Source organism: Cryptosporidium hominis, assembly GCF_000006425.1.
Source record: "Cryptosporidium hominis TU502 chromosome 7 CHRO017059, whole genome shotgun sequence".
NCBI classification, from domain to species: domain Eukaryota; phylum Apicomplexa; class Conoidasida; order Eucoccidiorida; family Cryptosporidiidae; genus Cryptosporidium; species Cryptosporidium hominis.
The window spans coordinates 47,322-58,905 of record NW_667460.1 but is presented as its reverse complement, the minus strand read 5'-3'; the positions used below and the strand labels follow the sequence as shown (position 1 = coordinate 58,905).

At 34.8% G+C, this 11,584-nt stretch overlaps 5 protein-coding genes across 5 annotated transcripts; 3 read left to right on the top strand and 2 right to left on the bottom strand.

The window, feature by feature from the left end:
* Nucleotides 1-3,691, bottom strand: Chro.70210 (hypothetical protein; the record flags this gene model as incomplete). Its single annotated transcript, XM_663418.1, has 1 exon — nt 1-3,691. A coding segment is annotated over one exon (3,691 nt), but the record flags the coding sequence as incomplete, so codon positions are not given.
* Nucleotides 3,692-4,770: 1,079 nt separating this feature from the next.
* Nucleotides 4,771-6,003, top strand: Chro.70211 (glycosyl transferase). Its single annotated transcript, XM_663417.1, has 1 exon — nt 4,771-6,003. One exon carries the CDS (start codon nt 4,771-4,773, stop codon nt 6,001-6,003), a length of 1,233 nt encoding a protein of 410 aa, XP_668509.1.
* Nucleotides 6,004-6,178: 175 nt separating this feature from the next.
* Nucleotides 6,179-6,799, bottom strand: Chro.70212 (transport protein). The annotated part of the gene is made up of 1 exon (XM_663416.1): nt 6,179-6,799. One exon carries the CDS (start codon nt 6,797-6,799, stop codon nt 6,179-6,181), a length of 621 nt encoding a protein of 206 aa, XP_668508.1.
* Nucleotides 6,800-7,265: 466 nt separating this feature from the next.
* Chro.70213 (hypothetical protein) lies at nt 7,266-9,230 on the top strand. The annotated part of the gene is made up of 1 exon (XM_663415.1): nt 7,266-9,230. The coding sequence occupies one exon, from the start codon at nt 7,266-7,268 to the stop codon at nt 9,228-9,230; it is 1,965 nt and encodes a 654-aa protein (XP_668507.1).
* Nucleotides 9,231-9,484: 254 nt separating this feature from the next.
* Nucleotides 9,485-11,512, top strand: Chro.70214 (calmodulin-domain protein kinase 2). Its single annotated transcript, XM_663414.1, has 1 exon — nt 9,485-11,512. One exon carries the CDS (start codon nt 9,485-9,487, stop codon nt 11,510-11,512), a length of 2,028 nt encoding a protein of 675 aa, XP_668506.1.
* The last annotated feature ends 72 nt before the right edge of the window (nt 11,513-11,584 follow it).

Genomic DNA, 11,584 nt, shown 5'->3' with positions numbered 1-11,584 from the left:
CTTTTGGAACAATCTCGGATTCCTTACAAGTGTTTCCATTAACTAATTCTGTTCCATTTGGACAAACTTTATTGGGAGTTATTGTTTTCAATTCTTCACAATTATTGTTTTGACATTCCTTGACTGAGTAAGTGAGACAACTTCCATTAGAAATAATAGATCCTTTTGGACAAGAGATTTCTCCATTATTAAATAGTTTTTTCGTGCAAATTGGTCCTCCGTAGTTCAAATTTTGAGAGTTCTTTTGGAATCCAGAAGGACAACTTAAGACTGGGGGGAAAGTTTCTTGGGCTAAACATCCTCCTCTTGGACAAATCGATTCAACCTCTCTAATACAATAAGAATTCATGAGATTTGTTCCAAGGGGACATTTCATTTGAGGAAGATGATGAACTCTTTTTGAACAATTTCCTCCAGGGAAAAGTGAATACTGATTAGGACACTCAATAATAGGAGGAAAATGAACTTTTTTCTCACATTGATTATTCAAACATTCCTTATAGACATATTTGGCACACAAATCATCCTGAATAGTGAAATCCTTGGGACAAGTAAGAATAGAAGGACTTCTTTTGATACTTTCACATTGATTTCTGGAAATCAAAGTTCCTTGCTTACATGTAATTCTTGGTGGAATTGAAATAGTAACTGAGCAGTTTCCTCCTGAACATTCTTTAGATACCTGGTGAACGCATTGATCTCCTACTAATTTGAACGGTTTAATACATTTCAAGATTTGAGGTCCAATATTAATTTTTTCGCAAAGTTTGGTTTTTGAGTTTAGAGTTTCATTCTCATCACATTTAAACTCTGGGGGTTCTTTATGAACAATTTCACAATTACTATATGAACAAATCTTAACAATTCTTTCAATACACATTTGTTGATTTGCACTAGAAAGTTCTCCTTTTTCACAGGCTTTTTCTGGAAAGACTTCATGCTTAAATATACAAGCCCCATCTTCAAAAACAAATCCTGGAGGACAAATTCGTATTGAATCGATGATATTTCTCAAAGTACAACCTTCTGGAGGACAAATTTTGGTAGTTATTTGAATACAATTTCCTTCTTCCATAATATATCCCTCTTCACAAATTAATTCTGGAGCTTTTCTAACAATAGAGGCACATTTATTATCTTCAGTCATGCTAGAGCCTGGAGGACAAATATTAACTTTTGGGATCATAAATTCCTCGAAACACGTTTCCAGGGTTTTTGTATGGTCTGAACAGATTCTTGTCATTGGAAGATATTCTTTCTTCATACACTCTTTTCCAATATTAATTGATCCCTGTGGACAAGAAATCTTTGGAGGAAAAGCCTCAGTTCTAGTGCAAGTTTTATGATTTCTTATGGCTTGAGAACAAATTCCTGAGTTTCTTTGACCATAAAATCCAAGATTAGAAGTATTTATAGTATTGACTCCACTTCCACAAGGAACAGGAACAATACTTACCTCAGAACAATCATATTCAACTAATTTTTGGCATTGTTTGATCTCACTCAAATAATATCCCTTGGGACATTCATAAGAAACATCTATAAAACTCTCAACCAGACAGGAATCTCCAATTTTAGTTCCTTTGAGACATTTATATTCAAGAGGAAGAGGCTTTCTTCCTCCACACATTCCTGAATCAAGTCCAATAGTTTCTTCTGGACATTGAGGTTTTGAGTCTGAAATATTAATTTGAACACAATCTCCATATTTTCCTTCCCTTCCAAATCCTTCTGGACAGAAAGAACTAGGTTTTGAGGTCTTAAAGCATTCATCTCCGTTATCCAAAAATCCTGGAGGACAAATTTTACTTCTTTGTACTGTTTTATGACAACTCATATCCAATTCATTGATTTCATATCCTACTGGACAATTTAACTCTCCCTCAGCTCTTTTCTCTTTTATACATTTATTTTCTATTAAAGAATATCCTTCCGGACAATTTGATTTGGCTCTAGTTTCTATAATACAGAAATTCTCATTTTTCGAATCTTCTCTAGATCCTTTTGGGCATATTTTTGGAATAACTTCAGTATAAATACATTCTCCTAGTGAATTTAAGGTACTGGGTTCTTGACAAACCAAATCTGGAGATCTTGTAGTAATCTTTGTACACTTTTGTGTTTCAGGATTATATTTGTATCCTTCAATACATTGCTTTTCTGGGGATTCTATAACCGAGCAATAATCTCCAGAATCTAAAGAATTCAAGGGACATTTTCTTTTTGAAGTATTCTCACTCGTTAAAATACAAACAGAGTCAGATAATTCTGAACCCGAGGGACATAATGTCTCAGCTGGAGATAGAATAACCTCTTCACATTGTCCATTCACTAAACTCTGGAGATTTGGACAGGTTCTTCTTGGGGATACAAAACTAGCACATTCGTTTTCTCCAATCTCTTCGTATCCTGGGGGACAAACTTGGATATTTCTTTCATAGCCAACACAAGTCGAAGTACTTTGTTCAAATTTAGAATTTGGAGGACAAATAATATTTGGTTCAATGGATAATATTTCCTGGCAAAAATGGTTTTCTGGGTTATATTTAGTTCCAGCAGGACATTCCCATTCTCCTTTTACTTTTTGTAAACACAAATCCTTAGATCTGAAAGAATTAGCAGGACATTCCTTTTCTAAGGTAATTTCTGAAATACAAAGCTTATTAGATTCATCAAAGTATGAATGCTTATTTGGACAAGATATTTCTGGTTCAACTGACAAAGTGTTTAAACAAACTTTGCTACCATTATGAATAGTTTGCTCATATCCCTCTGGACAATGAAACAAAGGTTCCTGGTAATTTACACATTGATCTTCAACTTCAACAAATCCTATGGGACAAACTCTATTATTAATTCTGGACATTGAAATACAAATCTGACCCTCTAAAAAAGACCCAGGAGGGCACTCTAATGTAGGATTTGAATAGTTAACATACCTACAAAGAGATTGGTGTCTAACATTCTCAAGCTGAGTCCCTTTTGGACAAATATATTCTGGTTGAATCCATGTAGCACATTTATCTTCATCAATATCCTTAAATCCTTCGGGACAAATCTTTGGCTCAATCTGATCTTGAATACACATCTTTAAAGAAGTATCAAAAACAAAAGGTTCCGGACAAACTACAGTTGGGAGAGCTGCCTTTCTTTCAATACACAAATTTGTGTTAGAGTCAAATTTGTATGGTTCTTGACAAATTTTCATCGGCTCTCTAGCCATCGCACAGGTATCTCTAAAATTAATGCTCCCTGGAGGACAGATTGCCTTAACTTCCTCTTTGTAGTAACATTTACCTGTATTATAATCCATTTCTAAGCCATCGAGACAATATTTTTCCTTTTCAGCAAAGACTTCTTTAACGCATTGTTTGTCTTGCATTTGAAAACCTGTAGGACATTCTTTAAGGAGAGGCTCAGCCAAATAGCACTCTGATCCTTTGGATACAAATCCTTCTGGACAAACTGGAATCTTTTGTGTTTCAATTTGATGAACACAAATTCCATTTACTAGTGCAAAATTACCTGGGCAGGTCTCCACAGGTACTCTCACATACTGAGAGTTAGTTGGAATACTAAAAAAAAGAAGAACTGAGGTCAAACAAATTCTTGCAATTCCTGATAAACTAATCAAAATCATTTTTAGATCTCCGGTTTTATGTACCGGTATCTTCATGCTTTGTTTCCTCATCCTTATGAGGCTGGCTTTCCTTCTATTTTATTCAGTAACAGAAAAACCTACTCGCAAGACAAGTAAACTCTAATCACGCCTCTACAGCTATCTTTGAATCATCTTATTACTCGCATTTTCATAGTTATAACTTTTTCACATTCTCTATTTTACGATTTTGACACGAGGGTTATTTTGGCGGTAAATGTGCAAGATAGCAAAGACTTTGGTAAATTTAACGAGTGTGGGACATTAAAAGTTGATATTCAGGATAAGAGAAATATACGGGATGATTCTGTTCGGGATTTTGTTTTGTTTTTTTGTTACGACATTCTTTTCAATTTCCTCATTATTCTTTTTGTTATGTTTGGTTATTCGTAGAATTTATATGAGGAAATTAAATAATTATGCGACAACAAGGAATATTGTTGTTTTAGTTATTGGAGATATAGGTAGGAGTCCAAGGATGCAAAACCATGCTTTGTGTATTTCCAAAAGATTTTGCTCCAAGTTGGATTCTCTGGGGAAAACTGGAAAGCTAATAAATAGAAAAGGGAATAAAGATATTAACCAGAAACTGGACGACAAAATTAATAATAACCACGTTTATTTGGTTGGATATAATGAAACTATTTGTAGTTCAGCTGTGACTGGGGACAAAAATATTACTTTACAAGGTATTGAGAAAACTCTTGTGGATCAATACAGAAAGGTTCTCCCATTGTGGGCTTTTCTATTCATAAAAGTAATTGAACAGTCATTGAGGATTTTCATAACAATCATGAAAATTCCGAACCTCTCTGGGATAGTATTACAAGCTCCTCCATCTATACCAGCAATTCCTATTGCTTTGTTAGTTTCTTATATTAAAGGAGCTCATTTAATAATTGATTGGCATAATTATGGCCATACTTTGTTAATAACCGATAAGAGAGAGAATAGTCAATTCTCTTTGATAAGGAGAATATACCAACAAATTTTGGTTAATAGTTACAAAATATTAGAGTTCTCGTTAGGAAGACTTTCACATTCTGCATTTTGTGTTTCTAAAGCTATGCAGGAAGACTTAGCAAAAAGGGGAATTCAAGCAACAGTGGTATATGATAGGCCTAATGATGAATTTAAACCTTTGGATTCTATTTCAAAGGAGACATTCTGTCTTGTTCAAATATTTTGGTAGCTTAGAGAATGAGATTTGTTCTGAGGATTCTAGTTTAGAAGATCAATGTACTCAAAACACCTTCAATAGAAAGGCTCAAGGAGAAAATAAAAGTAAACAAAAATCCAGAGAAGAGAAGAAATCTGTTCGAAATAACAAGAAAAATAACACAAAGACAGAAAATGGTTTATTATACGATGAATCTTTGACAAATGTCAAGGATTTGGAATCTATATCTTTAAATAAATCAGTCTTAGATATGCATCAAATTAGTGAGAGCATTAATAAACATCTCACAGAACAAGGAAAAGGTTCTGCTAGGACCTCTCTGTTTTCTAAGTCTTTAATAGAGGAAGAATTCTTCCTTGAAATAGATTCAAGAATCTTGGATGAAATCTCTTCCAACTTCAAAAGTCAGGACTTGAAGGAACTATTAACAAGAGATGATTTATTTTTTGATAATCATATTTTTGAGACTTCACCTGTAACTGATTTAGGAATTTCTTGCGATCAAATTGATAATAAGATTTCATTAAAGATACAACTCAAGAAGAACAGACCAGCAGTTTTGATAACTTCCACTAGTTGGACTCCTGATGAAGATCTTAACTTATTACTTGAAGGTCTTGTGGAATATGATAAACTTGTTTCAAAACAATTAGGAAACGGTAACTTATCTAAGAAGCTTCCTGACATATTTTTAATCATTACAGGTAAAGGCCCAAACAAGAATTTATGGTTAGAAAAAGCTTCAAAAACTGAGATGAAACATGTGAGTATTAGAACAGTCTTTGTTGAAGCTGATGACTATCCAAAGCTGCTAGCTTGTTCAGACTTGGGAATTTCTATGCATTACTCTTCTAGCGGGTTGGATCTCCCAATGAAAGTAGTTGATATGCTTGGAGCAGGAATTCCGATAATTTCATTCTCATATCCAACTATTAACGAGCTTTTAAAGAGTGAGAAACTTGAGTTGTTATTTTCAAACTCTCAAGAGCTTTGTTCCAGACTTACTACTTTACTTGAGGGTTTCAATTCAAGTCTTGAAAAAGAAGCTCTACCTTCTCCAAATCTGAACAAGATCCTCAAGTCTAACAGCTCAAAGAGAAGAGAAACTTTCTATCAGGAATGGAACAATTCAGCTGTCTATCATTTCGATGAAATGGTAATTTAACCTAACCTTAAAAAAAGATCTAATTAATGAAAATTTCTGCTTCATTTTGGGAGAATTTGAAAATCCAGTTAAAATAATAATAAATATGTATTTTTACGACAATTAAGAAGTATTATAATAAAGTAATCAGTGCTATAATTAATTAACTAGGTACTTAGGATCAAAAATTACGATTTTATTCCTTATACTCGTTCTCTTGATCCTCTTCCTCGTCGTCATCATCAAAGAATTCTTCCTGTAATCTTTCTTTTAGCTCCAAATATATCTCATTAGTTGCGTCTCCTCTTAGAATATCCTTGACAAAGTAGCATACAACTTGCATTTGAAGTTGTTCAAGAGCTCCTCTAATCACTCCACATACCATATTGCTATAATTCAATGAAGATGAATAACAAGGAGGAAGTTCCACAAAGTCAGCCAAGGGATTTTCATTGAATACTAGAACGCATGAAGTTTCTTCCGGATTCCAATCCTTGGTTTCAGCAGTAATTCCAAGAAACATCTTAAAACCAACACAAGCTATAACCTCTGCTGTATCTCTGAAACTATCACATTTTGAAATACCGGATTTGGCAAGAAATTCATCCACAAGACGAATACCAATATTATATCCAATCTTCTCAAGCTTTGAATTAATTAGTTCAGCATTATCAAGATCTTTAACAAATTGAGCAACTAAACTTCCGTACATAAGAGAGAAAACTTCCCCATTAATCTTTTCAGTTTTTTGAAAGGCGAGTTCTCCCATTCTAAGATATTCAGAACGTTTTTTGTACTGATTTGAAGAATTCGACATTTACTGGAATTAAAAGAAACTATGTTAGAGTTAATCAGAGTCAAACTAGGCGCAAAACCAAGGTAAAGTAAAAAAGGACATTATCAGCAATAATTTAAAGAAAAAATAAAAAAGAACTAAAATTCAGAAATTTTCTAGTCAACTAGGATTAAAAAAGGGATATATTTCTAATTTCTTTTATGAAAAAAATATTGTAAAACTTTTAGTAGAAAAGAAATATAATAAACTTAGTTATACAACATTTCTGTCTTACCTCCAAATCAAGAGAATTAAAACATTGAGTCGAAATAATAAGAAGTCAACAAAATATAATAAACAGGGAATCCAATTTCGATCTTCTGTTTAATTAATATCTATTAGATGCGAGCGATTAAAAATTTCAATGATTAAAATGAGGGGTACATAAGTTTGGGCGCCAAACACTGTGGGTACTTTTTTGTTTTTAGGTATCTTCAACATTGCAAAAATGTTCCGTAATAAATTGTTTTTGAAATTCTGTTTCTTATATATTTTATATTTTTTCACCTTTTATTTTTCGATGGTTGTTACAATATCTTTAAGAAATTCAAGCAACTCAGGAAAGAAATTGGACTTGGAAGGTTTAAAGGAAAGTCTTGCTAAGGGTGGTCAGGACCACATTTTAAATTTGTTAGAGTCTGGGGATTCTGATAATGTAAATAGACTAATTTCTCAGTTAATGACTTTGGAAACTTCGTGTGTGGGTGGTGGGTTACTTGGATATATTAACAGAGCTAAGAAGTTGTTGAAAGACTCAAAGGATGGTGTTAATCCAAGAGAAGGGTGTTATCCTGAAGTTCCAGAGGTAGTTAACTTAGATGTTGGTACTGAAGACTTTAAAAAATATGAGGAACACGGCTTTTCTGTCCTAAAAAATGTTGCCTTTGTTCTAGTAGCTGGCGGTTTGGGTGAAAGACTTGCATTTGAGGGAATAAAAATAGGAATCGAGCTGTCAATGGCTTCCAACATCACATTTTTCCAGTTATACACAAACTATATCAGGGAGTATCAGAGAAGGTTGAAGGAGGCTTTTGGAGAAGATATTGTGATTCCTTTGCTTATCATGACATCTGACGATACTGACAGTATGACTAGAAAGTTTTTGGAAGAAAATGATCATTTTGGCTTGAGAGAGGACCAGGTGTATATAGTAAAACAACTCAAGGTTCCTGCTTTGATAGATTCTGACGCAAAGATTGCATTGGATCCCGAAGACAAATACTCAATCTTAACAAAGCCTCACGGTCACGGAGATATTCACACTTTGCTCCATGCTTCAGGACTTTTGAAGGATCTTTTTGAGAAAGGAGTAAAATTTTTGGTTTTCATCCAAGATACAAATGCTCTAGTCTTTAATTCAGTACTTCCAGTATTGGGAGTTACATCAATGAATTCATTTGTAATGAATAGTTTGACAATTCCTCGTATTCCATGCGAGGCAGTTGGGGCTTTGTGTAAGCTCAGATATCCAGATGGAAAGAAAATTACTATCAATACAGAATATAACCAGCTCACTCCTTTACTCAAGAGCTGCGGTTTAGGATCAGATTTTGCTGATGAAAAGACAGGTTACTCTCCTTTCCCCGGAAATTCGAACGTCTTGTTCATTTCAATGGATTACTATATGAAGACCTTGGAAAAGACTGGGGGAGTTGTACCTGAATTTGTGAACCCTAAGTATTTAGACTCAACTAAAACAGCATTCAAAAGCCCAACTCGTTTAGAATGTATGATGCAAGATATTCCACTCTTATTTGAGGCTGACTACAAGGTTGGATGCGTACAAATGCAGAGATGGGCTACATTCTCTGCTTGCAAGAATAGCTTGGCCGAGGGAAGAGCAAAACATAGTGCAGGAGTCTCCATAGATACCGCCTCTATAACAGAAGGCGACTTCTATGCAGCTGCCTCACAATATTTGAGATTGGCATCAATTGAAAAGGGTGTAGTTTGTAGAATTGAAGAGAGTGGAAGGGATCCAGTCACTGGAAAGGATGATAAGAACTCTCTAATCAAACACGAAATGATCGCCGGAATTCCAGTCAGAGTTGGAGCAATGGTTGTTTTGCACCCCTCATTCGCGATTAAGTATTCTGATCTTCTCCAAAGGATTCAGGCTGGTCCTATTATTATTACAAGTAGATCCTATGTGCATTTAGAAGGAGATGTGGTGATTAGTGGAAAATTCTTTGTAGATGGTTCAGTTAGAATTGTGGCAAAGAACGGCTCAAGGATTATTATTAAGAATCTCATTGTTAACAACAGTGGAACTACTAGATATCATATTTCTGAGCAGGATATGGGACATGCAACTAGCAATCAAAAAATCAGAGGATATGGAATTAGACACGAGCAAATAAGGGAAATTATCTTGGATAACGGAGAAGAAGTTATTATTGACGATCAAAACTAAATAAATTTAATCTTACACATATTTCTAGTACTTTTTTTAAAATTATTATTAGTTTTGTTTAATTTTTAATGTAAATTAAGACATTTTTGCATGGAAAACTCTCCCCTCATAATATAATTTTTACCCTTCAAATGCCCGCCCATTTTTGGCGGGCAAACACATTAATGCAGATTTATCCATGGAAACGTATTTCTTAGGAAAAAAGTAAATTTGTCAGGAATAAAGTACAAGTCATGTAAAAAACCCAAAAAAGCATGGTTTTGATATCATGGGAATGTGTGTGTGATCTGACACATCCTGGCCAGTCTTTGTATGTGGTAGGGAGTCACCCAAGACTGGGAGCTTGGAGGATTACAACTGAGGAAGAGGAGAATAAGCCTATTCGACTTATTACTGACAAACTTTCCTATCCAGTTTGGAGGACAAGCGAACCTATTAGGATTCGAGGTGCGTGTCTTTTAGAGTATAAGTTTATTATCGGTAAAGAAACTGAACCGAACGAGATTTTAGAGTGGGAGCCAATTCAAGGAAACCGATACTTACAAGTCGACGAGAATTTTCCAGAATATAAGTATATTATTCATTGTAGTTGGGGAAATATTTCTAAAAGCACGATAAGGTTTGAAGAATATTTCGGTAATGATGGCAAAGTTGATGATTACTCATATAGAGCAAAGCCTGGAGCAAGGTATATTTCACCAGAAAATGCAGAAATGTACTCTGAGGATGAAGAACCTAAAGACAGAGGTGCTTATGAAAGCTCTGTAACACCTCCGCTAATGTTGAGTAGGACAGGGTCCAGATTAAGACTTCTATTGGACAGATCCAGATTTATTTTGAGCACCAAAGGTGACATCAACCAATATTATACTTTGGAAAATACTATAGGAAGGGGTTCTTGGGGTGAGGTGAAAATAGCTGTCCAGAAAGGGACAGGAATTCGTAGGGCAGCAAAAAAGATTCCAAAGTACTTTGTTGAAGATGTTGATCGTTTTAAACAGGAAATCGAAATTATGAAGTCTTTGGATCATCCAAACATAATTAGGCTATACGAAACTTTTGAAGATAATACTGATATATATTTGGTTATGGAACTATGTACTGGAGGAGAGCTTTTTGAAAGAGTTGTACACAAAAGAGTTTTCAGAGAAAGCGATGCTGCAAGAATTATGAAAGATGTTTTAAGCGCTGTAGCTTATTGCCATAAGTTAAATGTGGCTCATAGGGATTTGAAGCCTGAGAATTTCCTTTTCTTGACAGATTCTCCAGATTCTCCCTTAAAATTGATTGACTTTGGCTTGGCAGCTAGATTCAAGCCTGGAAAAATGATGAGGACAAAGGTTGGAACTCCATATTATGTGAGCCCGCAGGTTTTGGAAGGTCTTTATGGCCCAGAGTGTGATGAATGGTCAGCAGGAGTAATGATGTACGTTTTGCTTTGTGGCTACCCTCCTTTCAGTGCACCTACAGATTCTGAGGTAATGCTTAAGATCAGAGAAGGAACATTTACATTTCCAGAAAAAGACTGGCTTAATGTTTCTCCTCAGGCAGAATCTTTAATAAGGAGGCTATTGACAAAGTCTCCAAAACAAAGAATTACTTCTTTGCAAGCATTAGAACATGAGTGGTTTGAAAAACAACTTTCTTCATCTCCAAGGAACTTATTGCTAGATAATGTAATCTCTAACTTTAGAAGGTTCCAAGGCCTTTCAAGATTAAAAAAGATTGCTTTGACATTAATAGCTCAAAACATTGATGAAAGAGATATCCTAGATTTACACGACACATTTATGGAATTGGATACAAGCAGAGATGGAACGCTGAGCAGAGCCGAGATCATTGAAGGAATTAATAGAACAGGTTGTAGTCCAACAATTGGGATCGATGCTCTTCTTGACGAAATTGATCCTGAAGGTACTGATACTATTTCTTATACAGACTTTATTGCAGCTTGCATCCAAGAGCGGCAAATGTCCCATGAAAGTGCATGCAAAGCGGCATTTAGAGTATTTGACATTGATGGAGATGGACAGATTAGTAATATAGAATTTCTCAAGGTCATGTCTCTTTCTAGTAAGGCTAAGAAATCAGACGATGAACTAGCTCAAGAACTGAGCGAATTTATGAAATCAGGAGATTTAGATAAGGATGGAACGATTAATTTTGATGAGTTCTGCCATGTGATGAGAAGAGTCCCATCCAAATTTCTCCTTGGGGAGGCTTCTGATGACACAATAAATATGATGAAAAGATGTTCCTCTAGAACTAACATTAATTTATAGTCTACTTTTTAGTATTAACTAGTACTATTACGGGCTACTAAGTAGAAAAGGACTAGGAGGCCTTAGTTTTGA